Here is a 25,937-nt window from a genome sequence, read left to right as displayed (position 1 = left end):
CACCACCAAACTATATCATATTAATAATTAAATGAGAAAACCCACAAAATGTTTATTTCACTGAATGTTTAGGCCTGTTTATTGTGCTATTTCCTGATTAAATGAGTTCATTCTACTAGAATCAACAAGAAATCAGACATTTAGAAAGAACAGATTTAATTAAAAACTATAAGGCTTTGCTCTTCAAATCCAAAACATATTGAACAACTGAAAAGATCAAATAATTGTCAATGCTCAAAGAGAAGGATAATATTGATAACATATCTCATAAACCATGTTTACACTGCTGCACTGTTGAATTCTCATTTCTGATTGGTCAGAAGGTGTTGATTAATTTTCTATAACAGCAGCTCTTACAATACTTCTGGCTGCAAGACAAATCACAGGTTTGTATTATAGTGCTTGTTTAATAGTTTTTGTTTCTACAGGTGTCCGAAAAGTCAGGAACCAAAGAGACTATAACTACTTAATATATATACTTAATTTTGTATTTATTATTTACAGCATGTGCTCTACATGTTCACCTTTATGCTCTATGCATTTTTTCAGCCTCTGTATCATGTTCTTGTGGATTTTGCTCAACATATTCCCATTGGTTCCTGACTTTTCAGACACTCCAACAACTTACACAGCACTTGCACAGCAGACAAACGACATCAACAGATTTAAAGGCCATGTGTAATTGTTATGTTTAAGGTTTTGGTTGTTTTTTTTTGCGTGAGGAGACAATTATTTAACATTAATGGAAGGAGTCTCCAGTGTCAGTGCTTTGTAACAGTCAGAGGTAAAACTGTAACTATATACAATATAAGACCAAAAGTATGTAGATACTTAATCATCACACCCATATGTGGTTCTTCCCCAAAGTGCACAACTGTGTAGATGTCTTTACATGATGTGGCATTACAGTTTCCCTTCACTGGAACTAAGGGATCCAAACATGATCCAGCATGACAATGCCCCTGTGCACAAAGCAAGATTTATAAAGACATGGCGTGCCAAAGTTGGTTTGGAAGAGCTTGAGTGGCCTGCACAGAGCCCTGACCTCAACCCACTGAATACCTCTGGAACACCGACTGTACCCCAGGCCTCCTCGCCCAAAAACAGTCCCCTCACTAATGCTCTTGGGACTGAATGAGCACAGATTCCACAGTGTTCATGGCATCATTTCACAGATGATGCTTAATGCTGATATAAGACACTTTTTATTTTTAATATATTTAATAATATTTAATTTTTAATATATTTGTTGACAATTGTTCGCACTGCTTTTTTCCATACAATACTGTTCTGTTGACCGGACTAGTTAGCATACTCTGTCCTGAGTATTTATTGTATATTTTGCACTCATCTCACACTGGTGAGTATTTGCAGTTTATGTAGATCTGTGTACAGTGCTGGTCTGTTGTTATGTGTTGCACCACAGCTCTGAAGAAATGACTTATTTTCCACACATTAAATGTAACTATAAACAGATTGTGGAAGCGGGGGCATGGTCAAGTGCCAGTTTGTGAATGGAGGGTGAAGCCGGGAAGAGTGAGTTGTAAGGACCTACACCTGTGGGGGATTTTGCTAACGAGCGTTCTGTGTTTCAGTGAGCAGCGGCAAGGATAAAAGGGGGAGAGATAAGAGCAATGGAAGAGAGAGCTGAGCAGCACAGAGCCATGTGTGTGTGTATATATGTGCCTAGTAAAATAAAATCGCTGAAAAGTGAAGAAAACAAAAACCAAAAAATAAAGAGCCCCCCATTTGAGTTGTCCAACGCCTGCCTCCCCCTCCTCATTTCCACGCAAACCTGTAAGAGTCTCACACTGGTGCCAAAACCCGGGAAACTGAGGCAGGTCCGCTCTCATGGAGTCTTTGCCACTCGCCGAGTTCGTCAAGTCCCTTGCCCGCATCCACCACATGCAACATCAGGCCCTCCTCAAGCTGCACACAGAGCAGGAGCAGCGCTTCCAGGCCCTTCCCCAAGGCCAAACAAAGGATCGGCAGGTGCTGTGGTACCTGGTCCAGCCGGCAGGTACTCGAGCAGTAGCCCTGGCGGCCGTCGAGGCCATGCCCCACATCACGCTCTCCAAGTTGGGACCGCAGGATGACCTGGAAGTGTTTATTGAGCTCTTCGAATATGCTGTGGAAGCATGGGGCTGGTCAGACTCACAGTGGGTGGTTTGCCTGCTGCTGCTACCATCGGGGGAAGCCCAGCTTGCGGCCCAACAGCTTCCACTCGGGAACCTGCTGGACTACCCAGACCTGAAGCGGGCTATTTTGCAACGGGTTGGCTGCACCCCCTTCCACTCGCTGATGCTTAGCAACCATTCGCATTTGCCCAACAGCTCTGAGACACCTGTTGAAAGTGGCTGCTGGCAGAGGAGTCAACCTAGTGGTGCTGGAGCAGTTTGTCACCCGGCTGGCAGAGGGAATGGCGGAATGAGTTTAGTGCCACCGTCTGGCGTAACTAGAAGAGACGGTCCAACTGGCGGAGGAACTCTTGGTGGCATATCTGGGGACAGATGATATCTCTGTCTCTCTCACTCTCGTCCTTCCCCTTTTTCTCCCTGGCCTCCCCCGTCCCTGCACCACGTAAACAGGGGCCATTTCCCATGCAACCAGTTCCTCGAACCCGGGTTTTCCCTCCCCCTCGTACCACATTTATGTCATGCACCCTTTGTGAACTGTACAAAATCTTAGGGATTAAATCGATTTGTACCAGCATTTTCCATCCTCAGACAAATAGCCTGGTCGAGCGGTTTAATCAAATCCTTAAAAATATGATTTGGAAGTTCATGCACGGGGATGCTCGGAAATAGAATACGTGACTTGAACCCTTATTATTTGCAGTACGAGAGGTCCCGCATACCTCCATGGGGTTCTGCATCGTTTGATTTACTCTATGGGCACAGGCCTTGGGAGGTATTAGACATTGTCAGAGAAAACTTGGAGGAGGAACCTTCGGAGAGCAAGAGTGACATTCAGTACGTTCTTGATCTGAGAGAAAAACTCCACACATTGGGGCAGTTAACACATGAGAATTTGCTACAGGCGCAAGAACGTCAATCCTAGCTGAATAATTGGGGCGCTCGGATATGCGAGTTTTTACAGGGAGATAATGCGTTTGTATTATTACCCACATCAAATTACTTGCAAAGTGGCGAGGGCCCTTCCAGGTCACACAGCAAATCAAGGACGTCAACTATGAGGTAAGCCAACATACAGAAGTGGGGGCGTGGCAGATATACCACCACAAGGAGCTAGGACCGGAGGTGAATCTAAAATGGGTGGCTCAATCCACCCCGGTCCCCTGTGGAGACCACCTCTCCCCATCCCAAATCACAGAGGTTGCCAAGTTGGGATAATGGGATATTCTGACGTGTTTTCTACCTGGTCGCACTAATCTCATAGAACACCACAGTGAGATGCTCCAGGGGTGGTACGCAGCCACCCCTATCGTTTGCCCAAACACAGTGACTGGTCCAGACTGGTGGTCCTGGTTCCCAAGGCAGACAGTTTGGTCCAGTTCTCTGTGGACTTTAGAAAAGTCAACGCAGTGTCTACATTTGACGCATATCCAATGCCTCGCATTTACAAACTATTCAATCAGTTAGGTGTGGCTCACTTTTATTCAACACCGGATTTGACAAAGGGATATTGGCAGATTGACTCCCATATCTTGTGAGAAAATGGGCTAATGGGCTAAATGGGCAGTTGGTGGAGGGGGAGGATCGTCCCATGCTGTACATCAGCTGCAAGCTCTCAGTGCGAGAGAGTAAGTACAGCACGATCGAGAAAGAGCGTCTTGTCATCAAGTGGGCAGTCTTCACCCTCTGATACTATCTGTTGGGATGTACCTTGACCCTCTGTTCAGACCACACCCCGCTCCAATGGCTCCACTGCATGAAACATGCCAACTTGCGGATCACTCGTTAGTATCTGGTACTTTGGGCATTTAAATTAGAGGTGGCCCACAGGCCAGGGGCGCAGATGGCTGTGGTGAATTTCTGCTCTCGGCATGGGGGGGGTGTCGGCAGCAGGCTGGAGTCGGGCGGTGGGGGTATGTGGATGCGGGGACGTGGTTGAAGCACCGGTTTGTGAATGGAGGGTGAAGCCAGGAAGAGTGAGTGATAAGGACCTATACCTGTGGGGGACTTTGTAACGAGTGTTCTGTGTTTCAGTGAGCGGCAGCAAGGATAAAAGGGGGAGAGACAAGCACCACGGGAGAGAGAGCTGAGCGGCACAGGGCTGTGTGTGTGTGTTTGTGTGTGTGTGTATGTGCCTAGTAAAATAAAATCGCTGAAAAGCGAAGGAAACAAAAAAACGAAAAATAAAGAGCCCCCTTTTGAGTTGTCCCAAGCCTGCCTCCTCATTTCCACACAAACCCGTAAGAGTGTTAAACAGATAGAAAGTACATGGTGTCTTGAAATAAAAAAAAAAAAAAAAACACATTGGCAAATTGTGTTAGGATTAAAATCCTATAAGAGGAATTAATAAGAAAATAATCAACAATATAATATCCTGCCCTGTTGTGTTTTATTCCTTACTCATTTCCCTGAATTTATTTATACAGTATTTTCTATAACATTTATCCTTCTTAAATTAGTTCCAAGAATCAACCAAATATCAGAGAAAAAATGAATAAAATGATATATTTTGGAGGGCTTGATCCTCTAACTACTGCAGTATTCCATACAGTTTAAAGTAACCCCTGAAACAAGTGCGCTCACACTGTCTCAAAAGAGACTTTAGAAGCCCTCGAGGATAAGGGCTCCTGTTCTGCAGGGAGCTCATGAGTACTCATGGGAAATCGCAGGATGTCTGTGGCAAATGTGTCCATGGTGATGTTTGGGGGTAACTTGCTTTCCAACAGTAGCTCGGAGTCTGTTTCAAAACAGAGGCAACATCTGAGGTCAATGTTTTCACCATTTAACTGTATTCCCAGACTGAACATGTCCATGGTCAATTTATCAAAGCCTAAATAAATATCATAATCATTTAGTGATGAATGAAGAAATGTTAAAGTCTCCTAAAACTCAATATTTTTTCTGTTTTGAATAATAAATTGCTGGAGATGGTGGTTCCACAACCCCAGAAAAAAAAAGAAGTACATACACTTTTATCTTCATAAAGAAATCCTAAGCTGGAAGAGGATCATAAACTCTCCTGTAATTGTATGTACTGCATTTACAGTCAGGTCCACAAGTACGTGGACAGTGAGACAATTTTCTTAATTTTGACTCTGTACACCACCAGAATGGATTTGAAATGAAGCAATCAAGATGTGATTGAAGTGTAGTCTTTGCCACCTTCAGTTGCTGCTTGTTTGTGGGTCTTTCTTCCTTCAGTTTTGTCTTCAGTAAGTGAAAAGCATGCTTAACGGGGTTGAGGTCAGGTGACTGACTCAGCCATTTAAGAACATTCCATTTCCAAGCTCTTGGGTTGCACTCAATGATACGTTTTGGGTCATTATCCATCTGTACTGTGAAGCATCCTATCAGTTTTGCAGCAATTGACTGAATCCGAGCATAAAGTATAGCTCTATATGCTTCTCCCTGCTACTTCTATCAGCAGTCTCATCATCAATAAACACCAGTGACCCAGTTCCATTGTCAGGCATACATGCCTATTCCATAACCCTGCCTCCACATCTTTGATGGATAACGTGGTATGTTTTGGATCATGAGCCCTTCATTTTCTTCTCCATACTTTTCTCTTCCCATCATTCTAGTACAAGTTAATCTTGCATCAGAACTGGTCAGGCTTTTTTTTAGAGATTTTTTTTAAAGCCTAATCTGGCCTTTCTGTTTTTGAGTGTTACCAGCGGTTTGCATCTTGAGGTAAACCATTTGTGTTTACATTCATGAAGGCATCTCTTTATTGTAGACTTTGACAATGATACGCCTACCTCCTTCAGAGTATTCTTGACTTCGCTAGATGTTGTGAAGGGGTTTTTCTTCACCAAGGAGAAAATTCTGCGATCATCCACTTTAGGCGTCTTCCGTGGTCTTCCAGGTCTTTTGGCGTTGCTGAGCTCGCCAGTGCATTCCTTCTTTTTAAGAATGTACCAAATTGTTGATTTGGCCACTCCTAAAGTTTCTGTTATCTATCTGATAGGTCTGTTTTGTTTTTCAGCCTAATGATTGTTGTTTTTCAGCTTCCTTGGACTGCATAGTGAGAGTTCCCATAAGCATCTACCAAATGCAAATTCAACACTTGGAATCAACTCCAGACCTTTTATCTCCTTAATTTGTCATGAAATAAGGAGGAAACAGGCCACATCTGGCCATTAAACTGCTTATCAGTCAATTGCACAATTACTTTTGAGCGTGTGAAAATGGAGGTATTATGTAAAAAAATTATTGTAATTCCTAAATGATTAATGCAATATTTTTGCTAAACGCCTTGAATTAAAGCTGGAAGTCTACACTTCAATCACATCTTGATTCCTTCATTTCAAATCCATTGAGGTGGTGTACAGGGGCAAAATTACAAAAAATGCATTACTGTCCAAATACTTATGGACCTGACTGTATATAACAACATGATCTTATATTTATTTAATTATTATTATATTTTAAGATGCAGTAACGCTTGGCAGTTTCATGTTGAATCGCAACTTTTTAAAATGAGGATTAAAAAAATTTTCCAGAAAGACATAATCACAAAAAATGCATTTTAGGGTGACATCCTTTTCTAGAAACCTGCTGCAAAAGGAATATAGAATTACAAAGTTAAAAAAAAATATATGGTTAAACCCCACTTATTATCATTATTTAATTCTTATTATTAGACTCACTAATACACACCTTTACACTCAGATGTCTGCATTTCAAAATGCCCTTCTTCCACGCTGAAGCCCAACAAGGTTACAAAGCATTCTGCCAGCTCCTCCTCAGTCATGTGCTCACCTACAGAAAACAAATTCAAAGTCACAATCAGGGATTTACAAAAGCATTTATATTTTTTCGTGTGCAAACTATTTTCTACCCTAACTCCTTTTAGATTATTCCTATGCAATTATCTCACAGCAAGCCAAATTAGGAGACAAAAATAAAATCAAACGATTTACAGCCATAAAATGTATTACCTATGTATAAGTTAAAGCATGAGTCACTAACATAATTAAAGACCAAATAAACATTTGTGGCTATGGCTACAATTAGCTTACCAGTTACTATCTTAAAATTAAATGTTAACATATTAACAAGTCCTGTCCAGTACCTTTTATTGTAGGGGAAAACTATCAAAGAAAAAAAAAAAACTAAAAAATTTTGAAAAAAATTGTAATTTGCTGCCACCTGTTCTGTGCGTGTGGGTATATGACATTCTCCTACTAATCATTTACTTCTTGTGTTCTATATTGTCATCCTGACACTAGTACAGCCACAATACTAGCTAGAGTATAGAGCTATGACAGAAAAAAAAAGATTTTATGCTATTTGATGGACAATTAAAATACCAACTCACAACTAACACCACAATGAAGTTTCACTGAACTGTCTTTTTTGGGCTTGTGATTATATAAGACACAAGACACCAAATGTGTTGCTGTTCTACTTCTTTATGTTCTGGAGTGTAATGGAGTTCTACATGCTTATCTCCTTGCTGAGTACAAATAGAAAAAGTGGGTAGTCTATAAAAGGTCCAAGCTGCGCCACATTCGTCCTCTTTCCATTCTCATCTTGCCAAGTAGTTGTGGATTTAATGATGCTAAGTCTAACATTTAATCTTTTATTTCTTGCTAATTTTGTTATTGTTAAATCTGCACCGTTAAAAAAGTGGAACTGACATACAATGTGGGTGACTGTAATTCTAGTGTTTGACTTATTACTATTGTTGCCACTGTTGACTGTGTCCTTAGCACAGACTCATAGCCTGTAAATTCGTAAATCTGTAACTTGTTGAACATTTCCAAACTCTTGTATTTCAGGGTAGGATGGATAGCTGTTTGTTCTGCCATGCCCTGATGGAGTTGGTGATGAATATGATCAGTGCTTAAATTGTTTGGGACTGGAGCATCTTCGACAAGCACTTACAGAGCCTTGGGCTAACTGCAGCATAATGCTGAATATGTGGGAATCTTGCAAGCTATGTGAATACTGCTGACTAATCATAATAATTCCTCTGATACTGCATGCTCACTGCAGAGTGAAGCAAACAGGAGGCATGGCTGTTGAGCTCTGAGGAGGTGGAGATCAGTGCCTCCAGTAGAAACAGAGATGGCCTCAATAGTGGAACAGGCTGATGAAGCTCTGCTCATAAATCAGCACAGCATGCAGCCTGAGTATTACAGACGCTGCATAAAAGAGACATGCTGGTTCAAAAAGTGATGACACTGTGGCAAATGTGAGTTGTATCTCCAACACAAGGTACACGTAATCCTTTTATTATAAGATAATGCCCACAAAGTGATGGGTACAGAAGCCCTATAGGCAGCAGTCAAAGCAACAGAAGACATAACTGTGGAGTGCAGTAGATCACTGGGATTGTCATATGAATAGGCAAGTCAGCTGGCTCAAATGGCATTGCAGGAACCTAGAAGAAACATTTTGTGTCACCTGACATTGGATTTCCAAAACCACAACAGCAGAGTGGAGTTATGTAGGATATTGAGCAGGCCATGTTGGAGATGCCATGCAAACTCAAAAACAATTTTGTGCTAGATCAGGGAGTACAGAGAGCTTCCAGGGTACATAAGTCACCAAATGTGCTATAGCTTCTTGATTTTTTGAAAATACATGGTCACTTACAGTTAAACTGTTCAGGTCCACCCTACATAGCTGGAAGAAACATACCAAATGGCTATACTGACTGCAGAAGTGCAGTCACTAAATGCAATAGTGATAGTACATGGGCCAAATTGCCTGGCCAGGTTCTTTTCAAGATATTTTCTGATTCTATTCTGGACCTAAAAGCCTGAATAGGCTCAAAATGAACTGTTTGTCCTTCCACTAGGTATATCAGATGTTCTACAAGCAAACACAACTGGTTTGTGACCCAAACGTGAAAGATGCATTTCCACATTTGAATGGCTGTGGAAGACACGTGATTTCTACCCATTCACATCACCAGAGTGACACACCATTCACTTTGAGTTAGTTCTGACATCCAGGGCAAGTTCACAATGTGTGTGTGAGAACTGCCTTAGAGTCTCTGCAAAGCCATGGTCTGTGTGTACACCCTTATCTGGACAATTAGATGCTGTGCACACAGTCCCAGCAGCAGGTGACAAACCAGACAAAGCTCCAAACAAATCTCACAAGGGGAAGCACTAGGACTAAAAGTCAGTCACAGAAAAGGGTAACTCGACCCCTTCACAGACCAGTTCAGTTCAGTTCAGTGGTAGGAGGTGAACTAGCATACTATGCAAGCCTTCTTGACAGACCAATATCTATTATAGATGCAGTCATGAAATTGCAAGTGGTCACCCTTTGCCCATGTGCAGACATTGTAAGCCTGGCTTGGATACTGGCACTGGCAACCACAGTAGTAAAACCTGGGAATGCTGCACCTAAGACTGTTTTAGTTCTGGCTAAATAATCAGCGTCTGTCATATCACAAAGGCATGTGTAAGTAGTGGTGACAACAGCATGAGTGTACCCTGAGGTGTTCGTCCAGGGCACTTTTTCTCCTTTGGGGAATGCCTTTAGGTGTTCTCACTGCAATGTTTAAAAGCTGAAAGTTTGGTTTGGACTGCAGTATTTTCAGGAGGTCACACATATTAGTGGATCAACATAACTACAGTGGTGTTTTTACACCAACTATCAAGGGAGCAAAAAAAAGCACAAGCAATACTGAGGTTGGCAAGCAAGCTGTAGAAGTGGGTAGATGCAAAGCCTTTATCTTAAGAGCCGCCAACCAATCAGGCCACTGCAATCAGATGTGGGCACGCTACGCTGTCTTGGCAACTCACAAGGGGGTAGTAATTAGAAAGAAACTATTGCTTTGGCCCTTGATGTGTTGGTGCACCATTGGCCAAATCTACAGCCGTATGTAGATTCCAGCTCTGCCGCTGCTGTGGATGACACTGCAGTACATCTGACAGACTATGCAACCATGGATTGGCAGGACAGCCCATGGTTTTGTTAATGTTACTTATGGGCCCTCAACACTACCCATCAAACTGGACCTGCTGCTCCAAATGCATGGGTCACTGTGACATAGCAGGCCACACACTTTGATATTATGGGTCTAGGCCTAGTAGTGATCCCAGCAAGCTAGCATGTTCGCAAGGGGTCAAACATACTCATATGAATTTGCATTCTCCATTTATGCACCACTTTTATGCAAGCAAGTGCAAAGTTCTTCCCATTATGGTGAAACACTGAGAATGAAGCCCAACAATGTTTTTTGGAAGAGTCAGCTATAATGGTCTCTTTCTTTGTGTACCCTAAAGGCACCAATGTCTGCACACTGGGTGAATGATTTGCCACTGGGAACACATAAAACTAGTCAAATCTAATCAAACTAGTCAAACCAGTCTCTGGGCTCCACCCAAAATGGCTCACAGTGGGATCAGGCAAGCAGTTCATACAACTTGTGATTTGAACCAATGGAAGATGCAGCTATAGCTTTCATTTAAAGATAGCTTTGTGCTAGCCATTAAATGACCAGGAGATTCAGGAATTGCAAAAAATTATGAATTATGACTGCCAGCTGATGGGTCACTTTCCAGCCGTTTGCATCATAAAGTGATCTGATGTGTTAAGATAGGTGTAAAGAAAGTGATTGCAAAGACATACTTGAACATTTCAACTAAAACTCATGTAAAAACTTTCACTAATACCGGTCTTATACGAAGCACACAACTTTTATGCAAACTAGTGTATGAAGTTTGACTTATTTTGCAGTCTATATATACAGCTGCACATGTGACGGTGTTAACCAGTTACATACATTATACATATACTGTGATGCCACAGAATGACAGACTGAGCAATGTGACATTCTGCATTACTGACAGTGGCTTTGCAATGGCATGCAGCAACTTGCATTCATTCATTCATTCATTCATTCATCTTCAGTAATCTCCTCACTTGCCTGTGGGTACATGACAAAATATGCCATGAATTTCTTATGTTGTGTTTTTTTGGACTTTTATTTTATTTTTCTATTCATAAGTGCTGTCTGTTAGTGTTTGACAAGGTGCACTTTCAGGATATGTTACAAACCCTCATGACAACTTCAGCACACAGCCTGATGGTCCAGGGTGTAAGGAGGAATTATGTAGTATGGTAATATGGTATATTAGATATATTTATGTTCATTGATTAAATGGAGGACCGCCAGGGAACCTGGGTTGATGAAAATAACCAGAGCACAAACGTGACATAGCAGGGTCCTTTTTTGACCAATTCCCACCCACCATTATACGACAGGTGGGTGAAGCCCAGCATGCACTTCCTCTGAAACACGTGAGGCTAACCAACGATTTCTTTCGAACTGCTGCTCATGCTGCGCCACATGGCAGCGTAACAGAAAAGCTGTACCCTGATGGACATGGGAGAGATTATATAATCCCTCTAACTCAGAGAGCACTCCCAACAATGAATGGCTGTGGCAACATCAGGATTCGACCTCATGATCTCTGGATCACGAACCAGTAATCAGTAAGTTATCAATGTAACCAGGAGATGAACTGATTCGATATTGGGATCCAACAGGGTCAAGGTTGCATAATAAGAATAAATTCCTTCCTGTTAAAGAGACTGAATTGTTGCTTATATGTTCATATTCAAGAACTTAAGGCCCATTTTCTGGCCTATGATTTTTGCCACTGGTCTGTCCACATGTCCGTCCGTGTGTCCATCTGTACGTTTGTCCAAGACGTTTGTTTTATATGGAATTATCCTTGTAACTGGCAGATGAACAAATTAGATCTTGGAATGGATCCAAACAGGGTCAAGGTCACAGCGAGGTCTAATGTCTGGAATAGTTTTTCATCAATAGCTGTTTGAAATATATTTTAAGGGTATTTCAGGCATAAAATCAGGCAAAAAAAGAAGCACTAGACTTGTTGGCAGCAGTGGTGTCCCTGTCGACAACATTGGCATCGAATTCTATTTGTTCTATTCTACTTTAGAAACAAGCAATTAAGAAACACCAAAAATATGTCTTCAGAAAACTGTAAGAATTGTCTAACAATTTCCATAATAAATTAAAATAATTTATTATATGGTATATCTGAAGCCTGCCTCTGGCCTGGAGTAACTCTAGGAGCTCTTCTCGGGTGATAACCGGTTTGCCGTCTTCATCCGGCACGCCCAGCACCTGGAAAGCCTTGTAGAGTTCTTGCTTGGAGATTCCGAAGGCTGGCCGGTGGTTAACATACAACTTAATAAATTCCTCCAGGTCAATGTCAGACACATACTTTCCTGTCTCTGCATAACGACTGAATTTGACCTCATTCTGCATGTCTTCCAACTAGGACAGGTCAAAGAAAAAAAGATCAGAAAAAAGAACAGTATAAAATATAATAAATGAAATATTAGAGTTGTGAATACTATATAAAAATAACAAGCACTCTTATGATACCATCCGAATCAACACTGAACTAGAATTATTTTGGGTGAATCATTTTTTAACTAGCATTTTTCATACTAATCAACAACAAATGTATTATCAATTAGTTTGGTTGCTGCATATCTCTCATCATTTCACTGAAATTGGAAAAACAAGTAAAGGATGGAGAGACCTGTTATAACACCTGTGCACAACAGAAATCTACTAAAGTAAAGGACACACATACTTTAGTCTAGAGCAACTTTGAGAAACCATGCACTATACAACTTGGTAATTCCTTCTTCTGCTGGTTTAAAGATTATTATTAGTGCATGTAGATTATCGTCAGCCCTGTTTCAAACACTGAACATTCAGCAAGACATCACAAGGTAGGATGTTGCTGTGTGTCAAACTTTCCTCTACAGGGTCAATCCACTTTAATGGACATATAAGCAGCCTTATTGTAACCTCGTAATGCCAAAGCGAGCACTAAAATCATCATTTTCATCATTAGATTTGGCCACTGACTCACACTGGTACACAGATAACTGAGGAACATATGATGGGTTATTAAAATAGATGTCTTAATACACTGTCTATCTTTTACCAACTAGTCATTGTACAAAAAACTTAGTACCTCTTGCTCTGTTGGGTAGAAGCCAAGCGCTCTAATGAGATAGGGAACTTCAGAAAGAGGGATACGAGTGGACACTTGTCTGGTTTCCATCGAGTCAATGCCTTGACTGTGCAACTGACAGTAATAAAATAAATCCTTTATGGCCTAATGGAAAAAGCACAGGGTTTTTTTGTTTTTTTTTATGAGCATGCATCATTTTCCAAACAGGAGCGTCTAGAAGGAATATGTTGAACTCAAATGCGGCACAGTAAAAAACACAGATTACAGCTGGAAACAGCAATATTAGCTAATGGCACAAGCATTTAGTAATGTTTATAAGAATAGTACGTTCTATTTTTCCCCCATTAATGTGGATATTCAAAGTGATCTACAGTTTTTATTCAAAGGAAATACTTTGTAATTGCAGGATGTTTTTTGCCCTTACCTCAAAAAGCTCTCCATCTCTCCCTCCTTCTAAAAGAGTGTAAAAAGGAATCAGGTCTTTTCCTCCCAAAGCAGCGGCTGCCTCTAATGCACTGCGCAGACAGTTTGTGAATTCTTAATGGATGAGGGGTATGAGCAAACGTACTGTACAGGTGCTGAATGCATTCTAAGTGTCACATTTAAGAGCAAACATTTCACATAAAGTGTCCTAAGTACCATATTTGTGCTATGAAATATATAATCTCTCACTTCCTCTACACTTTTTAAATGTAATGTTTATATTCTACTGCACTTACGGACGGCTGATCTCCCATGAGAAGACAGTCCTGTCCCCTCCACCAGCAGTGAAAATATATCTGCCGTCATGAGAGCAAGCCAGATGTGAGACCCCTGAAGAGTGGCATATCCGTGCTGAGGATTTGTGTGGGTTTCCGTCAAGAGGCAGGATCTGAACCCCAACCTACACGAAGACGAGAATAGTCTATGAATACCAAATAGACTACAAATCTATGACAGAATGGGTGATCCGAAGTGAAACGGACCAGAAATCATTTTTGAATCATTTTCTACATACCTTGTCTTGTGTTATATAAGCCATGTAATGTGAATTAGGATTCCCATCTTTAGAGGGTGGCAGCATCAGCATCTTTTTTACAGGAGAACCATATGTGGGCCCAAGGACTGTTTTTCTATTGAAAAAAAAAAAATCCCACACATCCTTAGTTATCTTTCTCATTTAGATACACTCATATGTACCATTATTTCTTTGGCCTATATATGAGGGGGTAAATCCTTCCACAATTATCATCAAGAAATATAAAATATATCTAGGTTACATTCAGTGATCAAAACTGGGCTGAAAAAAAGAACACAGAGACCTGCACATCCTCGTGGTGACATTGAGTAGTTTCAGTTTGTACAAGTCAGATGCAATAAGTAAGAAGTGCTCCGTGGTTAAAGGTGGATACCAGGCCATGCACATGGGGACGGCACTTTGCTCAACGCGTTCAGAGCTGAGGATCAACAACTCGTCCTTTCTGCTGTTCTGCAGGTCGTACTCAACCTAAAGAGGGCAGAGAGAACAGCCTTCTGACATCAGCAGTATGCCCTGACTGAGTGACTGAGAGTGAATAACATTTGGAAGAAAGTAAGACACACACACAGTGACCTGTGTTGTAGCTTAGTAATGACAGTATCTCTATTTAATATGCTGATCATTTGAACCTGGGGCAACAACAACAAAAAAAACTTAAATGCAGGATTTTCCAGTGACTGCATTTAAAGATAAATGTATTTAAAAAAGTCACTGTAATTATCAGTATAATTTTCAACATACATTCATAAATGAAATGGTAGAGAAAATGCATTTCAGAATAGCCAAATGATGCATTCTGCATCATGCCGAAAGGAAGAACAGGTAAAGGCATTTCTGTTTGTTTGACTGTGAGCAACATTTCAAATAGGTTTTTCTCTCATGTTAACAGTGTTACAAATCAAAATAGGAGCTAATAGTTGAGGATAAATGGTTCAGTATTACAATAGTTATACAGTCAATAATAATATTATTTTATTTTATACCACATAATGGTAGAATTCTCAAATTTGATTGGTCACAAGGTGTTGATTAACTTTCTGTAACAGCAGCTCTGACAGGTTCCTGGCTGCAGGGGACAGATAGGGACAGATAGTTTGTGAGTGGGTGGGAAGAAAATGGGGGGGAACCATCTAATTTAACAAAGAAAAAGATATAATCATTGATACGATGAAGCTTTCTGTAAAGAGATGTTTATTTAACATTTATGGAAGGAGTCTCCAGTGTCAGCACTTAGGTTTTCCGTCACAGAAGACTTTGTGCTTTCTGGTTTCTAGCTGTGGTTTTTGACTTATTAACTTCAACAGAAAGAAAACAAAGAGGCTGGTGAAGGAACAACTATTTATAGCTGCTGTAAAGTAACTGATAATGAGAACAAACTTGTTTTCATGAAGGTTCCACCACATAAATTGTAACAATAAACTAATAAAAGGCATAGTCTATTATTCTTTAATTAATAAAAAAAATAAGGTAATTGCTGGCAAATTGCTGAAGTATAAAAGGATTAAAACATTTTGCGATGTGCTGTTACAGAAAAATAATCCTCCCCTTTGCATCTGGTGTTTTATTCCTTACTTACAACATATGGACTCTTAATTCAAAAACTCAACAGCTCAAATATGTTTGGAATGCATTCCACAAGATACTGACTAGTCTGCGATCCATGCCCAGGGAGAGCAGACGTGGCTTGGTACTGTCCAGGTACACCCCGAACAGCAGGTCCTGAATGGGCCTGTAGTGAGAGCAGTGCTTCCCGAGGTACTGCCACACATACTGATTGCCCTCCTTACATAAGTGAAACACTATCACAGCTTTCCCAGTGTCCTGGAGTAGAGTATAGAGTGGATAAGTACATTGTAGCAGTGGCAGCAATAAATACATTTTAAATATAGTTATATACTGTACATAGTTGTATAGAAAACACTAAAAAGGAAAGGATTGAGTGTAACTGGTTCAATTTAAATTGGATAAGTTTCACCAAGAGTGTGCGTATGCACTAACCGCAGCGGCCAGGTAGGAGGAGTCGTGGGAGAAAGCGAGATGGGTAATGCAGTTATGGCTGTACTTAAAACTCCCCTCCCTTTCTTCTTCTAAAGTGCATGGATCCAGAACTTTCACAACCCCGCTAACAAACCCTACAGCCAGATAAAAGCCTGGAAAACAAAGCAAAAAACAAAGATGATCATAAGAACCAACTAAATTTGAGTAAAAATTGGGTTGGTAGGATCTAAATGGCGGTCGAATGGAGTTAATCTGACCTATTATCTGGTTTCTTGGGAACTCAGTTTCGCTCTTCTCAGAAAGGGGATTTGATAACTATAAAATCTAAATTATTTCATCGTGAATTCCTGTACAGAAATCTCACATTTTTTTAAATATGAATGGGGTAAGGTGCAGTGGGAATGGTGAAAATGCCAAAGGGTTGAATGGGTGTTTTTTTTTCTTTCTAAAGATATTACAATGTGTAAGGATTTTTTAGGGAAAACATATTTTCAGTTCTTCACTCAATTTGACCTACAGGAGAGTGTGTTATTTAGTAAAATAAATTTGTTTTGTCAATGTAAAGACTTGGGTGTATTTGTGTGTCAATTTCTGGCTATTTATCTACAACTGAAAATATAAAATATTTAAGGTATAAGAAAAGAATCATGACTAATTCAGGTCCTTTTTACCATTTCATTGTAAAACACACACATACACACACACACGCACGCTTACCTTGAGGATCGTAGGTGATGCAGTGGATCTGCTTATCTGTATGGAATATTTTGCTGCAGATCGTCACTTTGCGCTCATAGTCCCAAGCCTTCAGGATGCCACTATGGCTGCCCATCGCTACAACAGGATGTTTAGGGTGACAGGCTACAGCGTTCAGTGGCTCAGCATGTTCTTTAATTAAAGTCTGAGCAGTTCTGCTTTGTGCATTCACATGCACCACAGCTGCGCTCACAGTAGATAAGACAAGATTTCTATAAAAGGAAAACAGACATTATGGGCTTAATAAAGCAATATGAAATCAATATTCTATAGAAAACAATCAGTGAAAGCTAGCACATCATAACATGCAATTCAATTTCCCCTAAAACAAGTAGAGAATCTCCTTACCTTCTAAGAAAACTAATTCATATCAGATCTGTTATCTCTAAATAACGGTCTTCTCAAAAACAAGTGTGGCAAAATAATTAAAACCCATAAAACGACTCTGACAAAGGCAAACAAAATGTTTTTATGTCTCTCTCATTATCCAAGAGTTTGAAAAAAATAAGCTTGCACACATGTAAAATTTTTTTTTTTTAATTAATTCTTATGTGCAACTAAAATAAATAAGCTAAATCGCCAGTATCAGGTGAGGTTCATGTAAGAGTCTCCTTACACATAAATTTATGCAAAATCTTGCAGGATATGAAAAACTAACAGGATTTTCATGATCACCACATTTCTTTACGTGAATGCTCTTGTGAACCATTCCTAAATAAATTGGATCATAACCAACTTTAAACAATAAGGCCCTCTGAGAGCAACCAGCCATTCAAGGGTCTTGTAAGTGATACCACAGTTGACTAATAAAACCAATTTTTCCCATTTTCTCACCAATTTGTTCACCTGCCAATTCCCACCCACCAGCCAGCTCTCCTCTATCATACACAAGAGGGTGAAGGCTAACACGTGGTTCCTCTGAGACATGTGAAGCCAGCCTACTGCATCTATTTGAACTGCTGCTCCTGCTGCGTCACATGGCTATGTAACACATGTGGAGGAAAGCACTATCTGCCCTCTTCCGCATACACAAGCTCACAGAGGCCCACGATTGGCTAGTATCCCTGTGATTGACCCTAGAAAGAGAGTATGCCATCCCTCCCACCCAGAGAGCACAGCCGATTTTGCTGCCTTTGCCCCTGGCCACAGATAACTGTGGCATCATCAGGGTTCAAACTCACTATCTCCTTATGACGTGGTAAACGCTTTCTGTGCCAACTGCGAGTCATAAATCTAATTATTGACCAACATGGATCTTACCTACTGACAAATGGTGCAGTGTTCACGATGCAATCTTCTTCATCTGCAACACCGCTAGAGGTAGGAGTTTCCTTCGACGTGGAAATGGATGTGATGGGGTCCAAATTGAAGTCAGCTAAGCAGCTAATGATCTTGAAGTTTTCATCATAGAATTTGATGTGGCCATTTACGTCACCTGTCACAATAAAGCTGCAGACAAAAGGCAGAAAAATACATACAGTTCATGAGATGAGAAGGAAGCACTTTAGGAAAGCTCCAAATGTATAGTTTATTATCCTATATACAGACTTCCTAAAAAAATCTCCATATTTATAGTTATCATATTAAAAAACGAGAGTGAATGTTGTCTGTTTCAAACAGTGAATGTGTGTGCGTACCTGTCACTCATTGTCATTACAGTAATCCCATCCCTCTGCAGTGGAATTAATTTGGTGGGTTTCACGGCACGCAGTTGGCCTGTGCCTGACCTCAGCACATCCAACACCACCATATTCCCTGCCAGCGTACACGAGAAAGCCTGCATTCCTCCAACATGGAAGATAGAGTGACTAAAGCAACCCACTGGCGTTCTTAATGTCTAGTGATGGAAAAATTAAAGTTATTTCAAGCATTCAATATGATTAATAAAGACAAAATAGTTGCCTTTTAGTTAAGACCCATGATACTCCTGTATTTTCGATTAATTGCTTTTAAGTATTTAAATTTGGTATCAGTAGGCATAGTTATACATAGAGGCTAGAAAAGGCATCTAATGCCATGAGTGAATGGTGGATTAATAAACAAAGTGATCAACAGAGAAACTCAAAATGTAGTAGAGAAACAGGAAAGATAATGTAGGCCTTACCTTGGAGATTTCAGGGGCTTCATATCGTATAGTTTCTTTATCCTTAAGTGAAGTTTGGCAATTAAACAGGAAATATTGTTAATTACTACAAAATACATGGTATATCTATTTAGCTAATACATAGATATAACCGGTGCTCACCCAGGAGTAAAAGAGGACATGACTTGAACTGTTACTGAGTAGCTGACAGCTGTCAGTAGGGTTGAATAAGATGTGTTTCTAGAAAGAAATAAAACATGAGATGATCTCCAAATCGTGGCACAAGACCCTTAGATGTGCTGGTTATAAAATTAAAAAAATATTTAAACGTGCTACACACCTGGCAACCAAGCTTTGGGCTGATGTCAACCTGGCATTCTGGACCATCAGTCTCATTAGTCCAATCCCAGATACAAACTCTCTGTGATCGACATTAAAATCCATTGATTAAATCATAACATCTATATCATCATAAAATCTAATGAATGTAGCTCATATTAAAGCCAGCCTCCAACCTGCACTGTTCCTGCTCCAACAGTCGCCAGATGTTTCGAATCCATGGACAATGCCACAGCAGCTACACCGCCCTCAGGGTGGCAGTCAAACATGGTGCGAACAGGGATCCTACAACACATGCAGTGACAGCCTCCTTCATGCTTTCCAAAAGTGTTATATACTGTATGTTAGGAAGAACTGATTCTTACAAAATGTTATACCCTGTGTATGAGTCCCATATGATCACAAGGCTCTCGTGGCCCTTGTCAGCGGTCACAATCCAGCGTCTGTCCTCGCTGACACACAGGCAGGAAATGGGGTTGCAGTGACCCTGAGGAGAAACATCAGATTTAAAATCATCGGCATCAAGCTGAAAAATCAGCTAGTGCAAGTCACAAGACTCAGATTATCACTGGTTTCCCAAACGTTTAAGAAAAATGGCTACAGCGTGAAAACAAGGTCCTAAGTTACGAGTCATCACGGGTCATGGTGGATGGCAGTAAAACCTGGTCATAATTCAGTGTATATATCAGTATATATATAAATATATATGTGTGTGTGTGTGTGTGTGTGTATTTTTAACATGAACCACCATGGCTTCTGTAGCAGATCCTCTGTTGCAGCTTGTTGAAGCCAATGACATGACTTCAGACTTCTATAGATATTCTTATTTCATTACCCGCTTGAGTCTGATCAGTAAAGTGAGAACCTGGCTTGTTAAAAAAACAAAACAACAAAACAATCTTTTGATGACTGGACAGAGTATTTGTATATGTTCATTCTTCACACGTGTCAACTGTTCAGAGTATGATGAGCTAATCAAAGTTGGTAACGTGATCAACCACGTGAACAATCAAAACATAAGCACTTCAAACTCCTGTTTCTTATTTATAACCATGAACTCATTATTAAGAGTTAAGCATTAGGAGGTAGCTGTTACTGCCATCACACTGTGTGTGTGGACTTTCGCATGCTCACCTCGTGTCCATGTGGGTTTTCTCCCAGTTCTCCGGTTTACTCCCACTTTCCAAAAACACGTCTGTACATGAACTGTGCTAAACTAACCCCTAGGTGTGTGTGTGTGTGTGTGTGTGTGTGTGTGGGGTGCCCTATGATGGACAGGTATTCCCGCCTCGTGCCCAGTGTTCCCGGGAAAGACTCAGAAGCTGACCAGGATAAAGCAAAGATCATTCAGTTATGTTAGTCGCTAATCTAGACCTTTTGTAAGCAGGGAAATTTATGGAACTGGACTTTCATAAATTTTAGTTGAATACTCTCACCTTAAGTCCTTCAGCACCATAAACTTTTCAGCAAGTAACTGGAGCAGAAACATATTAATGGTCTGGACACTAATCTGCTAAATGAATGTACAAAATCACTCAAAGAGATTAACTAGCAATGAATGTAAGCAGATTAAACCGATAAGCGATTCCTCACTACTTGTTCACTGTCACCGTTCAGATATCTGCTTTTAAAAGCTTACCTGTAACAGATGTTGTGAAGTAGACGTGTGATCATATATGACAGCTACATGAGAACAAGCGTACAGGATGGCAAGTCGGTCTTCATCCAAGAGGCTGAAGACAGGGAGAGACTCGTTGATCCCGAAGGCCCAATTCAGAGTCTGCAACCACACATCACTGTTCAGTATTATCACACATCACTGTTCAGTATTATCACACATCACTGTCCAGTATTATCACACATCACTGTCCAGTATTATCACACATCACTGTCCAGTATTATCACACATCACTGTCCAGTATTATCACACATCACTGTCCAGTATTATCACACATCACTGTTCAGTATTATCACACATCACTGCTCAGTATTATCACACATCACTGTTCAGTATTATCACACATCACTGTTCAGTATTATCACACATCACTGTTCAGTATTATCACACATCACCGTCCAGTATTATCACACATCACCGTCCAGTATTATCACACATCACTGTCCAGTATTATCACACATCACCGTCCAGTATTATCACACATCACTGTTCAGTATTATCACACATCACCGTTCAGTATTATCACGCATCACCGTCCAGTATTATCACACATCACCGTCCAGTATTATCACACATCACCGTTCAGTATTATCACACATCACCGTCCAGTATTATCACACATCACCGTTCAGTATTATCACACATCACTGTTCAGTATTATCACACATCACCGTCCAGTATTATCACACATCACCGTTCAGTATTATCACACATCACCGTTCAGTATTATCACACATCACCGTCCAGTATTATCACACATCACCGTTCAGTATTATCACACATCACTGTTCAGTATTATCACACATCACCGTTCAGTATTATCACACATCACTGTTCAGTATTATCACACATCACCGTCCAGTATTATCACACATCACCGTTCAGTATTATCACACATCACTGTTCAGTATTATCACACATCACTGTTCAGTATTATCACACATCACTGTCCAGTATTATCACACATCACCGTTCAGTATTATCACACATCACCGTCCAGTATTATCACGCATCACCGTTCAGTATTATCACGCATCACCGTTCAGTATTATCACGCATCACCGTTCAGTATTATCACGCATCACCGTTCAGTATTATCACGCATCACCGTTCAGTATTATCACGCATCACCGTTCAGTATTATCACACATCACTGTCCAGTATTATCACACATCACTGTTCAGTATTATCACACATCACCGTCCAGTATTATCACACATCACTGTTCAGTATTATCACACATCACCGTTCAGTATTATCACACATCACTGTCCAGTATTATCACACATCACTGTTCAGTATTATCACACATCACTGTCCAGTATTATCACACATCACTGTCCAGTATTATCACACATCACTGTCCAGTATTATCACACATCACCGTCCAGTATTATCACACATCACTGTTCAGTATTATCACACATCACCGTTCAGTATTATCACACATCACCGTCCAGTATTATCACACATCACTGTTCAGTATTATCACACATCACTGTCCAGTATTATCACACATCACTGTTCAGTATTATCACACATCACTGTTCAGTATTATCACACATCACCGTCCAGTATTATCACACATCACCGTCCAGTATTATCACACATCACTGTTCAGTATTATCACACATCACCGTTCAGTATTATCACACATCACTGTCCAGTATTATCACACATCACTGTTCAGTATTATCACACATCACCGTCCAGTATTATCACACATCACCGTCCAGTATTATCACACATCACTGTCCAGTATTATCACACATCACCGTTCAGTATTATCACACATCACTGTCCAGTATTATCACACATCACTGTTCAGTATTATCACACATCACCGTTCAGTATTATCACACATCACTGTTCAGTATTATCACACATCACTGTCCAGTATTATCACACATCACCGTTCAGTATTATCACACATCACCGTTCAGTATTATCACACATCACTGTTCAGTATTATCACACATCACCGTCCAGTATTATCACACATCACCGTCCAGTATTATCACACATCACTGCTCAGTATTATCACACATCACCGTCCAGTATTATCACACATCACCGTTCAGTATTATCACACATCACCGTTCAGTATTATCACACATCACCGTCCAGTATTATCACACATCACCGTTCAGTATTATCACACATCACCGTCCAGTATTATCACACATCACCGTTCAGTATTATCACACATCACCGTCCAGTATTATCACACATCACCGTCCAGTATTATCACACATCACTGCTCAGTATTATCACACATCACTGTTCAGTATTATCACACATCACCGTCCAGTATTATCACACATCACCGTTCAGTATTATCACACATCACCGTTCAGTATTATCACACATCACCGTCCAGTATTATCACACATCACTGTTCAGTATTATCACACATCACCGTTCAGTATTATCACACATCACTGTTCAGTATTATCACACATCACTGTCCAGTATTATCACACATCACTGTTCAGTATTATCACACATCACTGTTCAGTATTATCACACATCACTGTCCAGTATTATCACACATCACTGTCCAGTATTATCACACATCACTGTTCAGTATTATCACACATCACCGTTCAGTATTATCACGCATCACCGTCCAGTATTATCACGCATCACCGTCCAGTATTATCACACATCACCGTCCAGTATTATCACGCATCACCGTTCAGTATTATCACACATCACTGTTCAGTATTATCACACATCACCGTCCAGTATTATCACGCATCACCGTCCAGTATTATCACACATCACCGTTCAGTATTATCACACATCACCGTCCAGTATTATCACGCATCACCGTCCAGTATTATCACACATCACCGTTCAGTATTATCACACATCACCGTCCAGTATTATCACGCATCACCGTCCAGTATTATCACACATCACCGTCCAGTATTATCACGCATCACCGTTCAGTATTATCACACATCACTGTTCAGTATTATCACACATCACCGTCCAGTATTATCACGCATCACCGTTCAGTATTATCACACATCACCGTTCAGTATTATCACACATCACTGTTCAGTATTATCACACATCACCGTTCAGTATTATCACACATCACCGTTCAGTATTATCACACATCACCGTTCAGTATTATCACACATCACCGTCCAGTATTATCATTTCTCATCTTATCTGGAGGTACATAATCATTCACACAACTTAGTTATACTGTAAATGAAAGACAAAGTTCTGCAGTAAATGCAGGATGTGAAGTAAGTCAGAACATCAGAACATCTTATAGGGCTGGATTGGATCTTCTGGCTTGTCCTGTGTAGAAATATTACCAGTGGCTGAGTTATTAGATGGCTCTCCATGTCAGGTTTGAGGGACAGTGAGGTGGCTGTGTACACTTGGCTGGAAGGTCCAGGTCCTTCCTCCTCTCCTCCTGTCCTCTCACTGGCTTTCTGCAGCTCCTTCTCCACCTGCTCATCCACAGAGCTCTTCTCTCCGACATTTTTATCACAGAAGGTTTCAGTCTCCGCTCCTTCTGCCATGTCTCCTAGAGTTACAGAAAACCTAGCTTAGCTTAGCTAACTAACAGGAAACAAACAGCTCAGGAAGGAGTGTTTAATTGGTTAGTGACCCGAATAGTTTACTAAATTACTAACTAAATAACATTAGAACAGCGGGAAAAGTATTTCCTAATCAATCTTTCCTATAGGTGCATAAAGCTAGGTGTGTGTTATTTCTCAATATTTTTCAAAACATCAGTTTATTCGCGCTCGCGGCAAACACTAACACTGCACAACTCTTTGATCGAGGCGTACCGTTGCTAAGAGACCGGGTATGGCTTTCTGCGTTGGGATTGGCTGAGAGAATCCCGCCTCCTGCACCATGATTGGACAGCAATAACACTCACTGTCCAATCATTGCTGTCTGTCATTAAAAAATTAGTCTTTTATTTTGTTTTAATAAGTTTCTTTTCTATAACAAAATAAAGTGCAAAAAGAATTAAGAGCTAAACTAAGAACATAATTAGCTGTAACAAAAAAAAAAGGTTTGATTGCCTTCTTATCCTAACAAGTTTACTTCATGTAATAGCACATGTTTATAATAATAGCTTTATGAAATATTTGTTATGTAAAATATCCATTGTTTAGACTTCTACAGTAGTTATAGATCAGGGAGGTGTGGCGGTTCAGTAGGTAGACTTGACACCTGACAGCTCTGAGGTTCTGGGTTTGATCCCGAGTTTCACATGTTCACATGGGTTTCCTCCAGGTTCTCCAGTTTCCTCCCACTGTCCAAAGACATGCAGCTGGTCAGATTGGCTACACATGAATGACTGTGTGAATGTGTGTATGAACTGAGGTCCCATCCCGGATCAGGTCTCTCGCCTTGCATCCAGTGTTCTTGGGATAAGCTCCAGATCCACTGCGACCCTGACCAGGATAAAGCAGTGACTGAAGATGAATGAATTTCTAAATCATCTACATGCATTTAGGTGAAATCTAAACGGAGCCAATAAAGGAGCTGAGAGGATTTCATATGGGGATAAAGCTACAGGTTAAAATGGTCACTATAGTTCATGAGATGTTACATGATGGCTTGTTCAATACAGTAAGAGAGAAACATGAGAATATACTTGATGTATTTAAGAATATTTCCTTCATGCTAAAATTTAGCTGAGAATATTATTGGATTGTGTGTATATACATTATATATATATATATATATATATATATATATATATATATATATATATATTTATAGTGTGTGTGTGTACAATCCATTAATTATTATTATTATTATTATTATTATTATTATTATTATTTAAAAATAAGGAGTTGTATATTTCTTAATCAGCACTAGACATGGCAATACAGTAAATGATCACATTTCATATTAATAGTTTTTTTTTTTAATAGTAACTTAAAGATGAGAC

At 40.2% G+C, this 25,937-nt stretch overlaps 1 protein-coding gene across 1 annotated transcript; it reads right to left on the bottom strand.

The window, feature by feature from the left end:
* Window positions 1-4: 4 nt before the first annotated feature.
* Window positions 5-24,952, bottom strand: cfap251 (cilia and flagella associated protein 251). Its single transcript, XM_026940050.3, has 20 exons — window positions 24,337-24,952; window positions 20,963-21,103; window positions 19,701-19,810; window positions 19,500-19,608; window positions 19,325-19,405; window positions 19,147-19,224; window positions 19,006-19,047; window positions 18,539-18,738; window positions 18,162-18,350; window positions 16,863-17,113; window positions 16,146-16,297; window positions 15,795-15,968; window positions 14,431-14,615; window positions 14,127-14,241; window positions 13,849-14,012; window positions 13,554-13,644; window positions 13,130-13,273; window positions 12,186-12,414; window positions 6,798-6,899; window positions 5-4,872 (listed from the first exon to the last, which is right to left on the bottom strand). The coding sequence occupies exons 1-20, from the start codon at window positions 24,544-24,546 to the stop codon at window positions 4,715-4,717; spliced, it is 2,925 nt and encodes a 974-aa protein (XP_026795851.1). The 5' UTR covers window positions 24,547-24,952; the 3' UTR covers window positions 5-4,714.
* Window positions 24,953-25,937: the final 985 nt, after the last annotated feature.

This window comes from Pangasianodon hypophthalmus, chromosome 24 (assembly GCF_027358585.1).
Source record: "Pangasianodon hypophthalmus isolate fPanHyp1 chromosome 24, fPanHyp1.pri, whole genome shotgun sequence".
Taxonomy (NCBI): Eukaryota; Metazoa; Chordata; class Actinopteri; order Siluriformes; family Pangasiidae; genus Pangasianodon; species Pangasianodon hypophthalmus.
This window is presented reverse-complemented; position numbering and strand designations above follow the sequence as displayed.

What these genes read in the sequence shown, in the direction of transcription:
- cfap251 (XM_026940050.3), bottom strand. Translation starts at nt 24,546, where the DNA reads ATGGCAGAAGGAGCGGAGACTGAAACCTTCTGTGATAAAAATGTCGGA. An exon ending in GTAATGACAATGAGTGACAG is followed by an intron (nt 18,351 to 18,538) that starts GTACGCACACAC and finishes TTTTGTCTGCAG; the next exon opens with CTTTATTGTGACAGGTGACG. An exon ending in CCTCCTACCTGGCCGCTGCG is followed by an intron (nt 15,969 to 16,145) that starts GTTAGTGCATAC and finishes ACTCTACTCCAG; the next exon opens with GACACTGGGAAAGCTGTGAT.